The sequence below is a fragment of the Vanessa cardui genome, chromosome 13 (genome assembly GCF_905220365.1).
Source record: "Vanessa cardui chromosome 13, ilVanCard2.1, whole genome shotgun sequence".
Classification (NCBI taxonomy): Eukaryota; Metazoa; Arthropoda; class Insecta; order Lepidoptera; family Nymphalidae; genus Vanessa; species Vanessa cardui.
The window spans coordinates 925,131-948,882 of NC_061135.1; the positions used below are offsets into that span (position 1 = coordinate 925,131).

Here is a 23,752-nt window from a genome sequence, read left to right on the forward strand (position 1 = left end):
CATATAAATATAAATTTCGTTTTTTTTTTTCTTCAAATTATAAACTACGAGAAAACGACCAACGTTGACGTTTTAATTTAATTATATATTTTTAAATTGTTAATATTAATAACATTTAATTTTATTATATGGAAATTTATGTTAATCATAAAAACTTTTGAATTAATCTTATAATTTAACCAACGTATTTTGTAACTGGCCATATACACATAACACACTTTTATAAAAAAAAAACTGGAAGTATTTTTTTTTTCTTTTTGTGTAAGAGTATGAAATTATCGTCATTTGTTCGGCTGAACAGAGTAAAAAAAAAACAATCATTATTTATTAATAATTTTCCTTTGTCATAACAAAAGTAACAATATAATAACAATTTAATGATCCTAAATGTCTTCCATTATATATGATTACGATACCTTACAATACTTTGCAAGTCATAGTCAAGCAAAGATATAATATACTCGTACATTACAAAGAGATTAAGTCCGCAAGGTAGGATAGGAATTCCAAAGTGTATCGTATCAATATTTAAAATGAACCCGCAGAAATTGAGTATATACTTAATATACCGCGTCTTAATATACCTATCTCGTTAAAAGTAATGGATTTTCCCGATGTACATGAAAAAAACGGTCGAGCGAATGCGTTCTTACAAACGCTTCCTTCATGGCAAGAGAATATCAATGCTTTCTATGGAAAGGCTGTATATTTTATCAAAACCAGCAATATATGTTAAGGGTAATTCATACTATATATCTTATGGAAAATCATATGGATGCGAGAAGGAAAGGTAAACTAATAAAACCTAGTTACCGACTTCGCAAAGTTAATGCATCCTTCCTGGGGCACAATATTCATTTCTATAAAAAGATTCCAGTTAGTTTAACTTGGCCTATCAAAAAATTGAAAGCTCGTCAAACTAAAAAGCGAACACAAATTGAAGCTAGATGAACCAATTTAAAGGCAGCGATCTTCAAATCGTGATAATTCAAATTAATTTACCTCTGTGTGTGTGATGTAGGGGATGGTGGGCGTCGGTTGTCGTACCATTCGTGACATTGTTGTAAATGCGCTTGTAGTGATTGTAGACGGCAACTGACAGAACTTTCTTGGCATACTCCTGTCCGACTACGTGTTTGTTGAGGTATTCGAAGATCTTCTTGGGTGGCGGTGGTGGTTTTCTGAAAAAAAAAAAAACGTTTCCATTATTTGAATGTCGTGATAGTTTAGAAAGAAATAGACAGGAGGCAATTGTTTGATTTGTTTCATGTTCTATCATCCATAAACTAATTGCAATAAACTTATGCATGCCCACAGAAGTTTATTTACAAAAATAATCAGTCTAGAGTAAACGAACGGCGTTAAATCAGAATATCATATATGGTCTTATAATTCACGTATAACAACCACATTTTATTTTTTAATCTTGAGCCATTTATTGGTTTGAGGCTGTTGACCTTTAGCTTAATCAATCCGTCTGAAAAACTATTAGATGGATATGATAATACAATGAATGTGCTAATTTTCGATTAACTTATCAGCCATTGACATATTAGAAGATAATATTGGCAATGTCAACAGCCTAAGATTTGAAGAAAAGAGTCAACGCTCTAAATACAATATCGATTTATCAGGACAATGTTTATCAATGTTATGACTTGTATTTTTATTTATACCTACATTATTGATTAGAACACGGTACGGATTCAGTAACTGGTCGTTGAAATGGTCTCTCGGCTGAACGAAGACCAAATTATTATATATTTACTTTCCTTGATTATTGCGTCCTAACCACTGGTCTATTTCGATTCATTACACAGTTATGATCTACATAATTAAAAATATATATACATATATTAGGTCCAAGCCATGTCAAAGAAGTTTCATTTGCTTAAATTAACATATCTCTCTCAATACTAAAAATTCTATAAAAATATTTCTCTAAGGACCCGTACTTTTAGCGCAATTTTAGTGGTATGAATTTGGAGCATTTAAGGGAGGATGCTTTAAAAATTGATTGGAATGATGTTGTCACTGATTGTAATATTGATAACCGAGTGGCAAATTTCAACACTCTTCTAATACAATTATATGACAAACATGCCCCTATTCGACCTGTTCGGCTTAGGCATCTTCCTGCTCCCTGGCTTACGCAGGACATTAAAACATTGCAACACAAAAAAAACATGGCTAAATCAAAATACAAGGCCGATAGTTCTGACGAAAATAGAATCAGTTATAAAAATATTCGGAACCGTTGCAACAGATTGTGTAGAGATAAACAACGACGCCACATTCATAAATCAATACTCGACGAAGAAGATACTGGCCGAGTTTGGAAATTTCTTAAATCTATTGGAGTTGGGAAAGCACGTCATAATAATCATCCTAGTAACATTGATTTGAATCAGCTTAATCAGCACTTCTCGTCTTCTTGCTCTATCGATGATGCCACGAAATTAAATACTAAAAATCAAATTCTAGCTTTACCCACTTCTAATGATCCAGCTTTCATTTTTTGTCATATCACTGATAGTGATGTTGAGAGAGGTATTGTAGAGGTGAACTCTGATGCTATCGGTACTGACTGCATTAGCCGTAAGATGATCATCCCTATCATGGACATCCTAGTTCCTATTATTAGAAGTATATTCAATTACTCCATTTCTACAGGATCATTTCCCTCTTCCTGGAAAGATGCCCAAGTTATTCCCTTACCAAAAAAATCAAATCCCTCCCGCTTTTTGATTACCGTCCTATTTCCATACTTCCTTTCCTATCTAAAGTATTTGAACGTATTGTGTATCGACAATTAAACCTTTTCCTATCTAGACAAAACCTCCTTAACCCTTTTCAATCTGGTTTCCGAAAAGGTCATAGTACGACTACTGCTTTAGTCAAAATTACCGAGGATATACGCCTTGCTATGGATAATCAACGTCTAACAGCGTTGATCTTACTAGATTTTAGCAATGCCTTTAACAATGTTGACCACGAGCTCTTACTAGCTACATTATGCTCTCTTAACATATCTCCTGAAGTGATTGACTGGTTTCAAAATTATCTTTGCGGTCGCCGGCAACGAATTCGTGTCGATGATTCCTTTTCCAATTGGTGCACGATCAAGGCCGGTGTTCCGCAAGGTGGCGTGTTGTCTCCTCTCCTTTTTTCTATTTTCATAAATTGCATTACTTCTCAATTATCTTCTCTCTATCACCTGTATGCCGACGATCTCCAAATATATAAACAGTCAAAATTAATTGATTTGCCTCAAACAATACAAACATTAAATAAAGACCTTGAATCGATTGTACTTTGGAGTAAATCACATGGACTTAGAGTTAACCCTTTAAAAACACAGGCAATTATAATCGGCAGTCAAAAACTAGTTGCCCGCATTGATTGGCCCAATTTGCCTAATATAATTGTTGATGGAACACTTGTTCCATACAGTGAAACTGTAAAAAATCTAGGTGTTGTTTTTGATAAAAATTATTATTTTTTTGTTAAAACGGTCTTTGTTAGTTAATATTTCTTGTGTTATGCAATAATTAAGGTGTTTAGAATAATGTTGACAGTGTTTTATCCTGGATTATGTCAAAAAACCGCTTTTATGGTAAGTAAACATCATAATGTAATCAGTGGTTGTAAAACTTTTTAATAAATTCCCACATATCATATTTATATTGGTGTCGAATTTGATATATACTTTTTATCGCGTTATGATTTAGTTCTTATTTCAATAAAAAAATTGTTCATGATATCTACTGTTACCTGTTATCTACTGTTGTATCCCTGCAAATGACGCGGGTCAGTTTGAAAGTAGCAAGGTATAATCAAATAAAATAAAATAGAACTTTCAATACAAATTAAAACAGAGTTTAAATTTCGCTTCATAAAATGTCCATAAAAATCCACCTTCTTTTTTTTGTTTTCTCAAATACATACTTATTAATTTCTAAAATCAATTTTTATCTCACTTGTTTCGTTCACTTTCTTATTAGTTGCTAGAAATGTTCAAAGGTCATAGGATATCGATTCGGTGCACATGTCTTGATATATAATAATAAAGAACAATTAAATAAGTAATAATTAATAAACAAATAATTAAAAAATAATCAAGCTTCTTGTAAGCTAAATAGTCCAGGAATTTTAGCACCAAAAATCGGTCCGCTCTACATAAAATCCTTCTACGTGATTTTTCGATTGGATTAGGTCGGAGAGCATGAAATTTTCTACTAATTTTATATAAAACTTTTTGTACACACTTTTTTTACTAATTTTATACAAAAATTATTGATTTACTTTACAAAAACAAATAATTTGGTTTTTATTTACTTAAATATCTCGGAAAATATCAACAATAGAAGGAAAAGTTTGGTATGAAAGAGGTGGGAAATTTTGTTTTCTACAAGAAAGATCTCTTCGGTTTTTGACGTAAAACTTACCGTTTCCGAGATATATGCAAAAAAACGTTTTCCAAGATGGCGGCTAACGCTCTCGGTTTCGGACGACAGAAACTCGATTTTATACTTGGGGGGCACCCTCCGACATAATCCAATCGAAAAATCACGTAGAAGGATTTTATGCAGAGCGGATATCTAAAATCTTGGACTAAAACTCGTTTTATTGTTTAATTACTTCAATTCTTGTAACACGAATTTGAAGTTGACATGAGTTTACATTTTTAAGGTAAATCAGCCTTATTTAGTGTTTAATTTTATATATTTGGTGTATGTATGTGGTAGTTAATGATTAATCGAACTAACATATAGGTAATTGTAATACATAATCAGTATCAGTATCAACATAACACAAAGTAAGACAATTTACTATAAACTTTGTCATTAAATAGGAATGGCAGAATTACGGCTTATATAGTTTTACTACAAAGGTACTAACTTAATTACTGATTACTATGTCCTACGTAACATGGTTGCCTGGCAGAGATCGCTGCTTAGCGATAAGGCCGCCAATTGTACATTTAGATCAAGTTTTGCAATTACTGTATAATTTATTTATTCTTTGGTGTACAATAAAGAATACTTACTGTTACTGTTACTTACTTTTAATTGACATAACAGATAATAAACGCAAAAATACTTAGTTTGCTGATTCATTAAAGTAAGGTAAATTTTAACCTACCACCGGTTCGTAACATAGACTACGACAAAGAACAGCCAAGATATTCATTCCCCAAAATCAAGTTACATTGGTAATTAAATACAATTAAATTAGCCAGTATGGAAATCAAAGAATAAAAACTTCACTTTTTTATCGTAATAAGCTCATCTGTCATCCGCCTGCTGCCTTATATGTTAATTTACATATTATTTACGATATGAGTTAAGGTTTTATGCACTAAATATTTTCGAAATAATGTGACTTGGTATGATTTATAAAAAAAAAAATCTAACTTTAACAATTTTCATATATACGTTGTTCTAATGTCCTAAGGATTTTTTTGTAAGATATTGTCATTACTAGTTCCTATAACTGGGGTCTGAACAGGAGCTGTGGTCAGGTATCCTATATCCATGAAATAAAACTAGTTATAACGGATTTGAATCGCGTATTTTTCCACCATTTTGGGATGTCAAAAATAATTAATATCATATACGCGGTTCAAATCCGTTATAACTAGTTTTATTTCAATGTGTAATAATCGCGAAAAATTAAGACAACATTATCCTATATCCTTTTCTGTATATTGTAAGCCCAGAAGACAAGTATGACAAATATCATGATGACGATAAGAGTTGACAAGAGACAGAGACAGACAAAGCGTAACAAACAAAATCACAGTCAAATTTATATTACTATTAATTTATATTAAAAGATAGAAAATAAGTTCTATTACACAAAAAAAAAAAGAAATTACCGCGAGACAATTGTAATCAAATAAAACAAGTGTATATTTATAGTATGAATAAATACATTTCGTGGAGTTAAAGACATAATTACATTACAGTTTGTTATATCGTAGTTGCATATAGTACCTTTTTCCACTTAATAAAAGTTCTTATCGGATTTTGTGGGATTCTTACCCATTACAACAAATTTAATGGTCAATCGGTCGGATCAGTGAGGCTCCAAACCGTATTACGTAATATAACGCATTCGCGGTCCTTCTGTGTTGTGCTCGAGGCACAACGGAGCTCTCTTTTCGGCAAGATGATCCTAACTCTCAAAGTACGTACGGGAGCGCAAATTTGTATATACTATTATCGTTCATTGACATCATTTTTATATTTACTTTCAAACATTTTCAGCAACAATATCGCACTCAATAGATATATTATTTATATTATCCATAAAACATTGATACGAAACACTAAAAGAACGACTATTTTAAAACCTATCTATACCGGTATCTATTGACCTCAATATTCAATTTAAACGACCTTCCCGGAATCGTTATATTGATGCCAAGGATTTAACTGATATGAATGAAAATATAGTATTTTCATGACCTAAAGTAAAATAATTGCTAAAAGCTTGTGAATGGGATAAGGCGTCATCTAATGTGAACGTTTGTAAAACTGGTTCAATTGAAGAACGAGTTACACTGCCATAAAGCACTGCACAGTTCTTGGTTAATATATCTTACACTGGTCCACTTAATTGCTTAAATCCACCTTAACAATATTTATATAGTTCCATTAACAGTTCCACGGCATGAAAAACGACATACAATTTACACCCGAAATCATAAGACATCTTCGATTTGTCAAGACATCGAACAATATCTATCATGGCAATTCTATTTCAAAGTAATTAATTTGCTATATTATGATAAAGGATATATGTAATTAATTTCGTTCATTGTCATTGGCCCTTTTATTACCAGGTCACAGATGTAACGAGTTCTCTGATAATCAGTATGCTATTTTTGGAACAAAGTTAAATGATTACGCCAAAATTATTCAAATTTCAAAACTGAACAAACGAGTTTGTTAATTGCTACCGGTTTATGAGTCATCCATAGCTTTTTCGCGTGCTTAAATATATGTATTTATAATTAAATTTATTTTATTAGGGTATTATATATAGATTGACATGTTTACTAGGCAGATGGACACCATCGCTAATAAATATTAGCTCTGTAAGAAATATGGACCAATTATTTCTTCGTCAATCAAAATCAAAATCAAAATCAAAATCAAAAGAAACTTTATTCAAGTAGGCTTTTATAAGCACTTTTGAATCGTCATTTTACAATTAAGTGAAGCTACCACCGGTTCGGAAAGTAGATTCTACCGAGAAGAACCGGCAAGAAACTCAGTAGTTACTCTTTTTTAACATTTAAAAAATACAACGTTATGTTAATTAAATACAATTATTTCAATTAATGTATCCTGCTTGGAAGTCAACAGGTATTAACTCCACGCTTTTTTATCATCTACAAAATCTTGTATCGAATAGTATGCTTTTTCTACCAATGTATTTTTAACAAACGATTTGAATTTACTAAACGGCAAAGTTAAAAATTTCTGCGGAATTTTATTATAGAAACGGATACCTTGCCCCAAGAAGGATCCATTGACTTTGCGGAGTCGGAAACTTGGCGTTATAAGTTTATCCTTACTTCTAGTGCATATACAATGATTATCACTGATTTTATCAAAGTGATCAATGTTACTGTGAATATACATGATATTGTTGTAAATATATTGCGACGCAACAGTAAGTATTCCTACTCTGTTAAAAACATCCCGAAGAGAGTCTCTAGCTCCAAGATTATAAATAAACCGAATTGCTCTCTTTTGTAAAATAAAGACAGATTCAATATCTGCAGCGTTACCCCAAAGTAATATGCCATATGACATAATACTGTGAAAATAACCAAAATAAACTAAACGAGCGGTATCAATATCAGTTAGTTGTCTAACTTTTCTAACCGCGTATGTTGCGGAGCTGAGTCTTCCTGTTAGGGATGATAAATGAGAGGTCCACTGAAGTCTGGAATCTAATTCTATTCCTAAAAACACCGTAGTATCAGCTACTTCAAGACGGTCACCATTTAAAGATATATTATAATTTTGCTTGCTAACATTAGGTAGGGTAAAAACTACACATTTTGTTTTTTGAGCATTCAAAACTAAATTATTTACTGTAAACCAATTGTGTATCTGTGATAATGCACCGTTCACATCGTCATAGTCATTTTTTTTCCTGTCAACCTTAAAAATCAGCGAAGTATCGTCAGCAAACAACACTATATCACAAATACCCTTAACATAGAAAGGAAGATCATTTATATATACTAGGAATAGAAAGGGACCCAAAATTGAACCTTGTGGAACTCCCATTTTTAACGTAGATCCAGAAGACTTTATTCCATTAATGAAAACTTGCTGGATTCTTTGACTTAAATATGAAGCGATGAGATCAAGAGCTTTACCTTTAACACCGTAATATTTGAGCTTATAAAGAAGCGTTTCGTGTTCTACACAATCGAATGCTTTAGATAAATCACAGAATACTCCAATAGCGTTCTGTGATTTCTCCCAAGCATCGTAAATATGTTTGAGAAGCGCAATTCCCGCATCAGTTGTCGAGCGACCTCTTCTAAAACCGAATTGCTCACCATGAAAAATAGCATTTGTACCGAAATGGACGAGAAGTTGATTTAAAATAATTTTTTCGAAAATTTTACTTAAAGATGGGAGTATTGAAATAGGCCTGTAATTACCGGGATCGCTTCTGTTTCCAGTTTTAAAAAGTGGTAAAACTTTACTACATTTTAACAAGTTAGGAAATGAACCCGTGTCCAAACTCTTGTTAAAAATTACTGCTATATACGGAGCAATATCGTATATGATGTTATTAAAAAATTTTACCGAAATGCCCCATATGTCGTTAGTTTTTTTAATATTTATAGTTTTAAATACTTTTATGACATCTATTGCAGAAACCGTTTCAAATGAAAAATCAATAACGCATTTAGAAACACTATTATTTAATAACCTAGCTGCATTTGATGTAGATGATTTTAAATGAAATGTTATTTTATGGGGTACTTTATCAAAAAATGATTCAAATAAATTAGCAACCTCTAATTCAGAACTCGTGTATCTACTACCTGTGTTCAATTCTATTGGTATCATTTCCTTTTTGTGTTTTCCACTAACACTACTAATAACATCCCATGTGGCTTTAATTCTATTATCAGAATTCAGGATTTTTTTCTTTAAATATAAGGACTTAGCAGAAATGCATACTGTTTTAAAAATTTTTGAATATTTAATGACGTATTCTAAAAAGGCTACGCTTCGATTCCACCGCCTCATATCATATAAGTCGTATAATTTATTTCTACTTTTATAAATACCAACAGTAGCCCAGTCACTAAACTTTAATTTTGTGTTACTATAACATGATTTCATTTTAAATATATTGTTAAATTCTTTTAGTATTACTTCAAAAAATGAATTATAAAGCTCATTTGGATCCTGTGTCGTAAGATCTAGATTAGACAATTTATACGCCACAATATCTTTAAAACAATGTAATTTGTTAGCCGTTATTGGCCTGTATGTTATTTTTTTTAAATGATTTATTTCTTTGTGTTTTAATGAAAACTTCTGACCACAATGGTCAGAAGTTAAATTATTTATAATTGATACTTCATATATTTCACAGTCACAGAACACATTATCAATACACGTAGAAGTGCCGTCGGTTATTCGCGTCGGTTCATTAACTCTATGAGTTAAATTAAATGACATAAACAAGGCAACCAACCGAACACTTAACGTAGTTTCTTTAAGTAAGTCGACGTTAAAGTCCCCACATACAATTATATATTTATTAGTTTTACATAGCTTTTTAAGAATGTCCTCCATAGTGGTTTCAAACAAATAATAATCTCCCGATGGGGGCCGGTACACGCAGACTATAATGTACTGTGGAAATTCCACGCAGAATGCGTCACCAACTCTGAGAATTAAAATGTTATTTTCCTTTACCCTCTATTTACACTGACAAAATGTGATGAGTGAGTGATACATTCCCAGTCAGACTTACACACATTCCTACCACTACTACACACTACTAAGTATATCGTTAATACTTATAGTATTCTTCACTTGGTAGTAGGGCCTTGTGCAAGCCCGTCCGGGTAGGTACCACCCACTCATCAGTTATTCTACCGCCAAATAACAGTACTCAGTATTGTTGTGTTTCAGTTTGAAGGGTGAGTGAGCCAGTGTAACTACAGACACAAGGGACATAACATCTTAGTTCCCAAGGTTGATGGCACATTGACGATGTAAGGAATAGTTAATATTTCTTACAGCGTCACTGTCTATGGGTAATGGTGACCACTTATTATCAGGTGGCCCATATGCTCGTCCGCCAATTTATACCATAAAAACAAAACAAAAACAGTGTGCAATAAACCTTATCTAATACATTACACAAACGTAATTTATAAAGACGGATACATTTGCATCTCTGCCGATTTTCTTGGCAACGGTGCAATAGAAATATTCGGTAAGAATAAACTCGAAACTCACCAAAACACGATCGTGAAATATAAGTTATACGCTATATTTACTTTTATTATGTCAGACAAGAGGCAGATAGAGCGTACGGAATATAAACAATGTATAAAAAATATAAATAATGAAGCAATAAAAGAGAATACGAGACAAAAGTGTGCGAAACGACGCATCGTTTATATAAAACGTCAATAAAATCTAATAATATTATTGGTAAAGTAATTCTAGCTATCTGTTGCATTTACGTCAAAAAAGTTCTTAACCGAATTTGTTAAAATTTGCTATGAAGCAAGTTTGAATATAGAATTTACAGAAAAAAAAGTTACAATTAAATCTATCCTTATATTTTGTTAACATTAGGATCCGAAAAGCCAAATAATCAACATTTGATAGTAAATTGATATCATTTGTCGAACTTGATAAATCTATGATATTCACTGTTGATTTGCTAAAAAATGGCGTTTTGAACTTCAACGAAGCTGTTATGCGAATGTTGGAAGTAAAATTAATGTGTACATAAGTAGTTAATATTATAAATATAGTATTAATAATAAACTCTTAGTAGCGCATATAGGGGAGTTATTAGCTAATATATTATATTATTTTTATCTTTATTCCGATTGGAATATAGCTATGCATATTTATGATCATTTTTAACGTGTAATTGTATTGTAATTGTCGAACACTTGACAAAGCGTCAAGCTCGGTGCGCCAGTTAATTCTAATTTGTTGTCTCGTTCAATTGTCTTGGTACACGTGTTTAGGTTTCACGCGCTCTATAATTAGTTACTATGTATATATTTAATTTTCTTTCTTACAATGTAACTTTCGATTCAAATGCCATTTAACAAATTAATATCTAGAATCTAAATATTCAGTTTCGATTCATTCTAAACGACTTGTAATCGGACATTTTTACTTCACTCATAACAAAATTGTGATTCTGACAAATTAACACCTGCTCCATAATTCATATATTTAGTTTTACAATTCACTTATATTTCTCATTTTAAGTGAATAGTAGTTTTTTGAGATTTAAATGTCTTAAACAGGATTAAAGAGTTGATGTGCCAGCACTTCTTAAATCTTAAATAAAGATTGTTGGTCTCGTGTTCCACGGTGAAGAAAAACATCCTTAGACTACTGTTGTTATATCTGGTGTGCGGTTGTGTACTGTGGTTTTTATATTGTATATTATATTGCGGTCGGGCGCCAGTGTCAATTGTACGACTGTAGCGCCGTATATACGAAGGGTAGTCATATATGAGCTTAAATATTTTTAGCCAATCTTGAAACATTTCTCATAGAATTGGTATCCAACATTCTACCATGTTTTCTGAATGAAAAAGACTAGAGCAACCAGTGAACGTAATTCAGCGACCATTGACATAATGACGTGTTGTGTGTTAGCCTTTAGCACACGAATGTCATGACGACTTATTTATTTTACAATAGATTTTTTCTTGAACTTTGTAATTGGGTAGTAGGAGCAGAAACTTGATGTACCAAAATATGAAAATACCTGTAAAATCCAGATTTATTCTCGGCATTGTCCTTGATACTCTTCTTGGTGTCCACCTCGCTGAGTACGACGAAGAAATGGTGACATTTGTCGCACTTGACGAATCTGGTGGAACTGACGAACGTCTCCACATGAGTGCACGGGTCTCCGCACTTCGGACATGTAAGCACGCCATTACCCCCCGACTTCTTACCGCCTGATGATGAACCTGAAACAATTAGTCAGTTATTTACTTAGGTTCACCAAAAAGGTTTTAAGTGGTAACAATTATTTATAACTAAACTCGTCATACACGACGATCATTAATATTTGCAGTGCTTCGTAAGGTAGATTATAATTCTTAAAGAACAGGTTTCAATTTTAAGTTATATATTGTAATTGGATCATAGTGTACAGAAATACACTAACTTACAAATATTGTTAATATTTAAAAGAGAAACAATTTTTATAGAAATAAAAATCCTTTCAAATTATCTCTACATTTGTATAAGTATACATTACATTCATAGCATATCAATTTCTGTTTTAATAAATTGCATATGAAGCCGGGGCGTGTCACTACTACACCAACAAATTTAGTAAAGTTTCGATGCAGTACATTTCACAAGTACATCAGTTTAAGGTATGGTTACGCCATGACCCTTGAAAATAATAGCTAGTTCCATATGGACACTGGATCTTGACCTTTAGGCTAAGAACTCACGGAGCGGTTTTCACCCGCACCCGCCGCGGGTGCGGGCCCGCAGCTTCTGTAGAATGCAGATATATGTGTAAAAAATTAAAGCACATTTCACGACGCGTTTTACGCCCGCGGTGTGCGCGGTTGTTTGCGGGTCCCGCTGCACTGGCGGTTCATCTTCTACCGGCGGGCGCGGGTCGCGGTCCCGCAGCCGCGGCGATTTGCACCCGCGCGCTCTGCGGTCGGTTGGCGGGCGACCGCGTTGGCAGCGGGGGGGAAATCGCGCCATTTTGCTGGTAGGCAGTGATAACTCCTTGTTCCGTAGTGACGCGTTCAAGCACGCACGCGCACGTTTGTCAACAAAATGGATACTGATATTGAAGTCGATCTACTAATTACTTTGGTTCAAGATAGGCCAGTTATATGGGATAAGAGCTTAGAAGAATATAAGTACAAAAACTTGACACTCAAAGCATGGGAAGAAATCTGCGGTATTTTAAATAAAGATTTTGAAAATTTGGATGAGACAAATAAAAAAAAATATGGTTAGTATTATATAAGTTTATTTTTAACCTACAATAATAATTAATAATTGAGCTGTGTAGTAGCGGGTCGTAAAAAGAATAATAATTAACGTTATTAAATTTTTGACAATTGCCAGCTTAAAGCTCCGCTGTCACTCATAAAATATTGTTGAAAAATATCTCTTATGTTGTTGGCTTGTCTTCCACTGCGTATTGATGGAGGTGTTTGTATACTCTCAAGATTATGAGTAAAATCTTCTTCTCTAATGTGATGGCCGTCTCGTTTTCGTACAAAATTGTGAAGTATGCAACATGCCTTCACAATATTAATTGATAAAGGTATTGATACATCCAATGCACGATTTAAAATTCGCCATTTGTTTGATAAAATGCCAAATGCACATTCTACGTATCTTCGTGCTCTCGATAGGCGATAATTAAATACCCTTTTTTGTACACTCAAAAATTGACCACCATAAGGTCTCATAATGTGTTGATGCAAACCAAATGCCTCATCGGCTACGAATACATACGGGACAGGTGGCAAAGTAGATCCGGGTAGTATTTTTTCATTAGGTAGTTTGATAGAATTGCTATTAAGCGCATTGCAAAAAGTAGTATTTTTAAAAATGGTTGAATCAGCATTACTTCCCGGGGCTCCAATGTCTACAAAAACGAAGCAGTAATCCGCATCAACTACGGCCATTAATACAAATGAAAAAAAATCCTTATAATTGTAGTAAATTGAAGCACTGTTATCTGGTTTAGTTATTCTTATATGTTTGCCGTCTATTGCTCCGACACAGTGGGGAAAATTTGCGTACTTGTAAAATTTTTGGCTGATTTCTTCTAAAAGTTCTGTAGTGATTACCGGAAAACATTCAGACATTAACACCTCCCATAATTTTTCACATGTCGTTCTTATAATTGCTGATATAGTTGTGTGCCCAATTCTGAATATGTAGTGCAAATCGTGCATTGAAGTCCCACTTGCTAGGTATCTGAAATAAATAAATTTACTTAATTACGTATATTTTTTTTTAGGTAACATGATTATAAAAAAATGGAAAAATATTAAAGATTGCTGGATGAAAACAAACAAAAAAGTTGAAACGGAAACAAAATCTGGATCGGGAGCTAAAAAAACTAAAAAGTACATTTATGATGATCAGTTACAGTTTTTGAAGAAAAATATACCTATTGAAAATACCTCCTCAACCTTAACGAGCGATGCTACAACTGAACAAACTACTACTACTACTAACACTACTACTACTGTTGCATCAACATCAGAAGCTTTTGCTACGCCTATCACCTCAGTATCTTCTCAAACTGGTGTTAAAAGAAAAAGAAAAGACGACGCCGACAAAGCATTAATAGAGATGTTGTCTCAACGCGAAGATAGACATTTGTCATTTTTTCGAGGAATACTGCCTTCATTGCAAAATTTTGATGAAGCAAAAACAAGACGATTTCAAATAGCAGTTCTACAAATTATTGATAATCTTGATAATAATCTTCCAGCATTTTCTTATCAATATCCACCATATAATTACAGTCAAGAAAATATCGGCAGTCAAGAAAATATCGGCTATCGTACCTATTCTACTTCTGAAAGCAATACCCAAAGTCCACAAAATATTCCATCAGTTTCTTCAGTCAATACTAATTTGTCAGATGATGTGTATTTTCAATAAAAAAAATTTTTAAATATTACCACTAGTTTCATTAACACCTGACGCAAAAAGTATATAAGTATGTTGTATCCGTTGTCTGGTATCTATAGTATAAGCCTCGTGCTTAGTTTGGGACTAGATGGCGCTGTGTAAAGATTTCCAAGAACAACATTTATGTGTGTGTGTGTGCGTGTGTGAGTGCGTATGTGCGTGCGTGCGTGCGAGTTGTTAAAAGAAACTTACATACCTTAATGTGACTGCCAACATTTCCTCTGGTGATATGGGATCTCGCATATTAGTATGTTGTTTTTGAAGAGCAGTTTCTGTTTTTTTTTTAAGTTCTAAATAACTACTTATGGACATTCGGAAATAATTAAAGAACTTCTCCTCATCCTTCTTTAACTCATTAATAAGAGTAACAAATAATCCATAACGATTTCTTTCCGCAATTAGTGGATGTATCCAGAATCTTTTAGGCCTTCTTTTTTTAATTCTTCTGTGAAGTAAATATAACGCAACAGCTCGTTTCTGGTGTGTATCCATGACGGTCTGGAACTGAACTGATCGTTTAACCGCCCGTCTTGCAACCGCCCGTCCTGCGATAATCAACCGCTACGTTTGCGGGTGATAATCGCAACCGCGGCGGCTGCGTTATCGCACAAAACTGCGGTCTCGTGAGTTTTGAAAATAAACTCCATTCCGCCACCGCGGCGGGCGCGGGCTGAAAACCGCTCCGTGAGTTCTTAGCGTTATCTGGAACAGTGATAACGACTCGCCGTCATACAGTGAGAGTTGAACAATGAAAATTCAACCTTGTACGTATACACATAAGGTTTGATTGACCTTGACATCGCGTTAAATTGTTCCATTGTCAAATGATAACATACAATGAATTGACCGATGTTCCCTTACAATTGAAATCAATTTGATCTTGAAACATGCACGCTTTCTGCTCCTAATGTATAAGAAAGTCTTTTGTAGGAATAATTATGTAGAGATCTATATCTTATTGTGTAACAAAAACGTATGAAATAAAATATTTATATTCATTTCATGCTCGGCGGTGAAGGAAAACTCGTTAGGTAATTTGCAAGTTTGGATAAAATCTGTTAAATGTGTGGACCACATTCAGCCGAATCTTCAAAAACCACGCTATCGATATGAGCAATAGCTGTATTATATTCAATAATCGAATTAAGTATACAGGTTTTATTTTTATCAAAATCGGAAACGAGGTTATCATTGTTCTGGATTTCGCCACCTTTCAGTAAACACATTAGTATTTATTGCTAGTATAAGGAAGGCACACCAACCCACATTGGAACAGCTTCGAGGAATATGTTCCAAGCCTTCTCCTCTAAGGGAGAGGAGGCCTTAGCCCAACAGTAGGAAATTTACAGGCTGTTGTTTTTGTTGATGATGATGAAGGCAATACAAACGATGCTACTTTATATGTTCTCATACGAACCGTTGCTTGCGGCGTCTTTAGCGGTGTGCGGCGGGCCGGGCGGTTGCTCAGTTGGACTCTTACAGAGCACGGCGCACGTGCTCAGTGGGCGGGTGCTTGTGCGCCGCAGGGCACGACATGTTTGAGCGCCACCTGCAAGAGGAAAAAAAACGCTATAAATCATGTAACCTATTCAACATCATAATCTTTATAATAGTTTTGGAATTATTAAAGGGGAGCACGAAATAGCCAATAAGATAGAGGTATAGGGCTGGCAACTGTTGTGCGTAAATTTTAATCTATAAAAGTAAAGGGTTCGTTAAACGTCAATTCGTTGAGGGCAACAGTACAATCACAATCACAATCTTGGTATAAATCTGTTCGCTTATGATTGTTCGGCCATCTATCTAATAAATAATAAAAGCTATGATTAATAAAAAATCTATATAATTAATTTACATTACAGTGTATACGTAGAACGTATAAATTAGTTGATATTTATGTCATTTGACAGGTTTAACTTTGAAGGTAGAAAGTTTAGGTTTACATTGAATTTGATATTGATTTTTCGTACTGTTATTAATAATTATATTTTCAGAGACTAAGCGGAAAACTTTCAAAATAGATTCCATTTAAATGCCAATTGACAATTAATAAAGTACTGGCAAGAAACCTTTTTAAGTTATTCTGAATTCGGTCCCAAAGTTTGCGGATAATTGGAAAGAACTAACTTACTAGCTAAGTTTATTAATAAGTACACCTACATGTCTTCAGAAATAGGTCAACTACCATTGGTGGATCATTTGGCTTCAGAAAAAACAACACTTAGCATACCTAATATCGTCAACAATAAGACAGAGGACATTGAACTTCTTTGTTTTCGTTTATCTTACGGTTCGTGATTTGTGACCTACTTTCTTTATTTACGATTCAGCCTTATGAAGAAACGATTGCGATGAATCCGTAATTGTTCGAATATTATTATTATTGTATTTAAATTCAAAATTCGAATCAATATTCATTTACATTTTCATTGTTTCTGAAATCGGTAAAATATTATCCGAAATAACAAATCTATAATATCTATGAAATCTACAAAGCAGAGGTTTGTTCCAGGGATGTTTTGGATTATTTCCTTGAGGTGAGAGCAAGCTGTTATTGTCATATTTCTAATAAAGAATTTATTATTATCTTAATTTGTAGCTGAAAACACAACTAAACCCATTTATATAAAACTTATACCAGAAAATAAAGGGTGTTTATCAAAAAAAAAATAGTATATACTTATATACTAAGTTCCTTGCAATTTCTTTCGCATTAAATATAGACAATTAAGATAAAAGGCGTTAATTTCATGGTTATGTATTAATATTTAAAAAAAAATTGCGGTCTAAATTTAATAAACTCTAAAACTACGGAACGGATTTTAAACAGCTTTCCCTAATTAATTACGGATAAATTCAGTGGGGTTTTTGTTAGCATGTATAGTATTCAATAAATAAATAAAATAAAATAATGGACGAAATGATCCATGAACAAAGTTTAGGTGTATAATTTGTAAACAGGCTGAAATTGTTTAATTTCTGATTTCTGATTGTTTAAGTTGTCAGAAAACAATATGCTGAACAATAGATATTTATGATATAAATGTTCTATGTATAGCCTATTCCAATGTGAGTAGGAAAAAAAAATAAACAAATCATAGATTTACGTATTTCATGCGATTTGAACTCATCTCTATTGTGCACGTGTAAGAGTTTATGATTAATGTATATTTATTTAATATACAACATTGCACTTAACCAATTAATTTTACTTTTATTTTACTCACAAAAATCCGATAACAGTTTCGTCGACATTGAAACATATTTTTTTCGCAAATCGTGAATGTAGTAGATTGATCAAGCTCTCGCCACCAATGATAAACGATATTGCATAAATTTGGTGTCAAATTTTGTTTATTTTGCGTTTTCCTGTTATGGTTGTAATCAAGTATAGATCGTTACTTTAGCACGAAGCAAGGGATAAATTTCCTTTATTTAAAACCGCCAGCGTCTGCCTTTACGGTGTTCTTTTCATGACATAATTTCAGATACCTTACTAGGTATTTAAGCTTGAATTATTTTCATATAAGGCAATGACGAGGTATAATCGAACCTTGGATTACGAAATTACACCTTGGCATATTGAGATGATTAAGAAATTTTAACTCGTTAATATGTTTTTTTACATTGTAATCAAGGTTAATTATATGTGAAATAGATTATAGTGGAATAAATTAAAAATAATTTATAACAAAACGTGCTACCCTAACTTGTATTATAAATGAGCAAGTGTTTAATTGTTTGTACAATTTACGCCTAAACTACTTAACATATTATCATTGGCATAAAGAGTCAATAACAAAGAACAATATATAGGCTAACTACCAACGTCCAACCCCCATAACACGCATGTTAATCAACTATTATAAAGATAAAGATCAAGGACTCATTTGTAAATATTTTATATAAATAAACAATGACAAAGCCGGGCGGAAACTTGAATTATTATATAATTTTCAGAGTAGAGTTTTTTTACAAGTAAATAACAAGCGTTTGAAACGATTATAATGAAGACTGGCGAAATGTTTTTCCTATACAATTTGCTTTGTCTCGTCGCTAGATGACTTTAGCACATCAGCTATTCAATTCAAACACTCGTTATGACAAATGGTAATACAAGCAGGATGCCGGGTTTTCCTAGTGGTACTAATAGTAGCGTCGATGTGAAAGTCACAGATTCAAACTTGACTCTTGGGCAATTGCCGACCCCACTCTTAATAACAGCTTCACGCTTAACTGGAGGGGAAAATTGAAGCGTTAATATTCCCTTCAAAAGAGGCATTTTTAACGCAACAGTTAATCTTAAGATTATCTAAATTTATTGATTAAATACACCGTCGGCATATTTATAAGATAAACGAAGAAAACACAACAGACGGCAAGTACAGTATACCGATGTTTAACGATATCAAAGATACGATGAATTATTATTATATTTATATTATAGGTAACCGGGCGTACAAATGGAGCAACTGACGTTCGGTCATCACAGCTCGGAGGCAATTTTACCCATTCCTTACAAAGCCAATGCACTACAAACCTTGGGAACTAAGATATTACCTCCCTTGTGCCTGTGGCCATGTTGGCTCATTCATCTATCAAATAGAATACGTAATATATGTATTATGTATATAGTACCTAAGACAGATTTTTTACTAAAATAATTCTTTAACATACAACCTCAGATACAACAGGAAATAACGTTTGTAATTATGCAGAAGAAACAATTGATTTTACATAATAAGTAACTGCACATTGCCAGTCATTGAACTATGATGCGAAATTAAATATTAGACAACATAATTACACATATTACAATTGGCCAATCAAAAAATAACAATACAGATATGCATAAAAGTATAACTGCCGAGTGAGATACTTGGCGGTTCATCTCGGTAATCGTAGCTTTCCATTTAATATGGATAATCTTGTCGAATGACGATACAATATGCTTCTTAGAGCCCACTTGAATCAAGTATATTGTGGTTTTTTGATAATTTATCAATAGAAATGAACACGATATTATTGATCTTAAATTTATTTAGGAAACGAATAATAATTGGAAGAAAGATTAAATTAAAAACAATAATGAAACTTCAACAATAATAGCTATATAAATCCATCGTTTCGTTAAGAATCCGTGGAAAAATGACATTTTCAATGATGGCGAAGTTTTTGCGAGAAGAAAAACTAAAATTGCAAGAAGCGTTATATTTATATTAACCAAGAACACTGTCGACCTGGAAATCAAACTCATAGTCAATTATAAGTAACAGTAACAAATCAGAGCATAGGAAGTACCCAATCTTCTAATCATTATTTATGTATATTGTTTCACGCATATGGCTTTAACAAAACAGTATTTTGTAAATTGAACCGATCCCCTTTTTAAAGCTAGTAAGACTTCATTGATAGAAAGCCTTTTATAAGCCTGGGGTCCCAATTTGCGTGCAAGTACAAGTACTTTAGGCGGAAATTTCTAAATTCTTAAACAAAGTAAGTTTTGTATACAATAACCGTAGTTTCTAATGCTAATTATACAAATAATTCAATTCTACTACAGGTCAAAATTTAGTGGGTCAATGTTCCTATTCAAATAAGTCCATTTGTATAAGTGATTGAGTTACACACAGAGAGAATTTTCATTGTATCGTTTCTCTGATACCTCACACACAGATGATCTTTAGTGCTTACGTTGATGACTTGTACATGAAAATTGGAATTTAAACGTTCTTAAAAAACTTCTTCGTCCCACGATCCACTTGTCTTTTAAATTCAAATGACAGATCAATTGACTTCACATTATTTTAATCAAAAAAACTAAAGGGTATCATTATCATTATTAAACAAGTCGTCAAAACAAAGTCGCTTTCTCTGTCGCTATGTCCCTTTGTAAGCTTAAATCTTTAACACTACGCAACGGATTTTGATACGGTTTTTTAATAGATACAGTGATTTGAGAGAAAGGTTTTTGAATATAATACATGAATAAGAAACACTGACTATTTTATAAATTCGTAATGTGATGTAGTAAATAAACAAATTCTGTAGCATGTTTAGTATCAGTATTGCACCCGTGCGAAGCCGGTGCGGGTTGCTAGTTAAATATAATTGAATAGCGAACTTTCACGTTACATTAAGGGCACGGGTAATCCCCATTGCGTGTACGATAAACAGTCATCGTTTCAGAGTACGAGATCTTTAATTTGACAAACGATCAAACATTAATTTTAAACGAGAGAAACTTTGTACATTACGCACTATTCTGTATAACACGTTACATCATTTGCAAATTATCTTACATAATATTATAATAAAAACAAGTATAACTGAACGTCAAACAATATTATAAATGCGAAAGTAACTGTCTGTCTGTCTGTTACGCTTTCACGGCTAAAGCACTAAATCTGAAATTTCGTACTAAGTTAATGTGAACTCTAACGAAGACTCTTTTTCACACTTCAACGGTATTAATTTGTAGATAATGGAAGAATTGATCTTCAATCTTCAATAAATATTAATATTATAAATGTGAAAGTAACTCTGTCTGTCTGTCATTCTTTCAAGACCAAACCAATGAACTGAATTTGATGAAACGTGATTTGAAGCAAATTTGAACTTGCAGGAAGGATATATGCTACGCATTTGCCTAATAACCCCCTAAAATGCGAGCGGTGCCCCGGGCAACTGGTTGTAAATAATCATTTAAAATAAAAAAAGAAGCAATTCTTAATTTGAAATCTCTAAAAAGGTCTCATACTTGTAGAACCTTCTTGAATTTTGATTGTATAAAAATTGTATGTTTGTATAGTCCTATCTAAATAAATTTTATAAACCCGTTATTGTTGTTTATGAACTCTATTATTGTAACCAACTGACAAAATAATGAACAGAGCGCTTTTAGGAGTCATTTGAAAACATGAATAGAAGCTTAACAATAAAAGAAAAAATATATATAATGAGTCTGATTCTCTACTGTGCACTCTGCTGGAGATTCTACATAATATAAGATCATAATTATTTATTCAGTGATATTTAATGTTAATCTCTTTCAACGTGAGGACGTCACGGGCTCGCTTAAGCGCATGTGGTCATAATACTTGTGATTGTGTAGAGATAACTAAAACTCGGGATTTGTGAGAATAATGGATCTTTATGATGCGTTGTATATTTGTAGTAGGTTACAAATGACGTCGTTGCAAAATATGCTGACTGTTTTGATTCGTTGTATATTTAAAGTAGGTTACAAAAATGCACTATCGCTGATGTAGGTAATCTACACGAACAACTATAAGGTCCTGACGATTTGTTGGCTCAAGCTACGTACTGAGAAATTAGCCCTCAAAGTGCTTGACTTACTTCTGTGATGGAAGATGGATAACGATAAATATATTTGCGTCGCAATATAGCCTCGCTCTGCGCGATATCCGTTGAACAGTCTACCTTAATAGTCGCCGCTTTCGCTCGAACCAGAATAAACATATAATGGGTTGGTAATGATGGCGAGCATTTAGGTAATTGTCGCTATTCTAACGTTACAGAGTTGCAGATCGTTTGCAAGCTGAGACGGCCCAGTGGTTAAAACGCGTGCATCTTAACCGATGATTGTGGGTTCTAACCCAAGCAAACACCACTGAATATTCATGTGCAAACAACAACAACAGCCTGTAAATTTTCTACTGCTGGGCTAAGGCATCCTATTCCTTTGAGGAGAATGTTACTCGTCTACGCTGTTCCAATGCGGATTGGTGGAATAAACATGTGGCAGAATTTCTACGAAATTAGACACTTGCAGGTTTCTTCACGATATTTTTGTATTATAAACTCAAATTAAGACGCTTGGTGCTTAATTTGCACATGAATATTTATTGGAGATTGCCTGGGTTTGAACCCACAATAAAATAAAAGAAAAATAATTTTATCCACTGGGCCATATCGGCTTAAACAACTATTACAAAAGGAAAATAAACTCGGAGCGTTTTAGTGAAAGCTATCTTTTGTGTATCACGACTACGTTCACACGACGCATTCTTGCCCCCGACGATTCGTACCCGAGTTATACTAAATATGTATTCGCAACATTAATTAGGTCACAACTTTTATTCACGTATGAAAGTTATACAGAACGACAGACCAGTGTACGGTGTAGAGTGTGTCTTCTAATGGTACTTCACCTTTGCCAAAAGACTTTGGTACTGTAAGACATAGAATCAACTCTAGGAAACCTATAAACGTCAGATGACATTCTGTCAGAAGTGACTCTATTCGCATTGGAGCGGTATAGTTCGAATAAGTTTCAAAACTACAAACAATTTTTTACCAAGCAGTGGAATATTTAATGTTTGCTTTCATTTACTTTTCACTGTAAATGACAAAAGATCACATGTATTTATTATGTTTATATCTACTTTGTACACCCTTAAGGTTGCCTGGAAGAGATCGCCGTGTTAGCGATAAGGCCGCCTCTTGTGCATCTTTCCAAACCGTGTCTATGTGATTTATTTACTGGTGTACAATAAAGAGTATTTTTATTTTAATCTCATGTGCTTGTCACTCACAAAAACCACATATCGACACACAGTGTTGATGTTATCGACGTAACTCTACATAGGCTTGTAAAAAAACACCTAGCACATAAAACCTTTTCGAACCGAATGAATATCATTGACATCTCATATAATTTCATGCAAATGCTCTTCGTTAACTAATTATTGACCAAAATAATTAAGAAGCCGCGTCGAAGGCGATGGTCTATTGACACACGCAATGTCTATTTGTTGGCTGTAAATATTTAT

General features: G+C 33.3%; 2 protein-coding genes across 3 annotated transcripts in view; both read right to left on the reverse strand.

The window, feature by feature from the left end:
- LOC124534883 (ATP-dependent Clp protease ATP-binding subunit clpX-like, mitochondrial) overlaps positions 1–23,752 on the reverse strand; it is a 49,392-nt gene that overhangs the window by 9,192 nt on the left and 16,448 nt on the right. For both annotated transcript variants that reach the window (XM_047110924.1, XM_047110925.1), the window contains exons 2-4: positions 16,375–16,506; positions 12,028–12,235; positions 1,003–1,181 (exon numbers count right to left, since the gene is read on the reverse strand). In XM_047110924.1, the coding sequence (XP_046966880.1) occupies positions 1,003–1,181; positions 12,028–12,235; positions 16,375–16,506 (519 nt within the window). The remainder of the gene's footprint in view (positions 1–1,002; positions 1,182–12,027; positions 12,236–16,374; positions 16,507–23,752) is intronic.
- LOC124534885 (protein ALP1-like) lies at positions 12,731–15,658 on the reverse strand. Its single transcript, XM_047110926.1, has 2 exons — positions 15,154–15,658; positions 12,731–14,231 (listed from the first exon to the last, which is right to left on the reverse strand). The coding sequence occupies exons 1-2, from the start codon at positions 15,447–15,449 to the stop codon at positions 13,346–13,348; spliced, it is 1,182 nt and encodes a 393-aa protein (XP_046966882.1). The 5' UTR covers positions 15,450–15,658; the 3' UTR covers positions 12,731–13,345.

Coding starts and splice junctions, on each gene's coding strand:
- LOC124534885 (XM_047110926.1), bottom strand. CDS start 15,449: ATGGATACACACCAGAAACGAGCTGTTGCGTTATATTTACTTCACAGA. Junction 14,232..15,153: donor ATGTTGGCAGTCACATTAAG/GTATGTAAGTTT, acceptor TATTTATTTCAG/ATACCTAGCAAGTGGGACTT.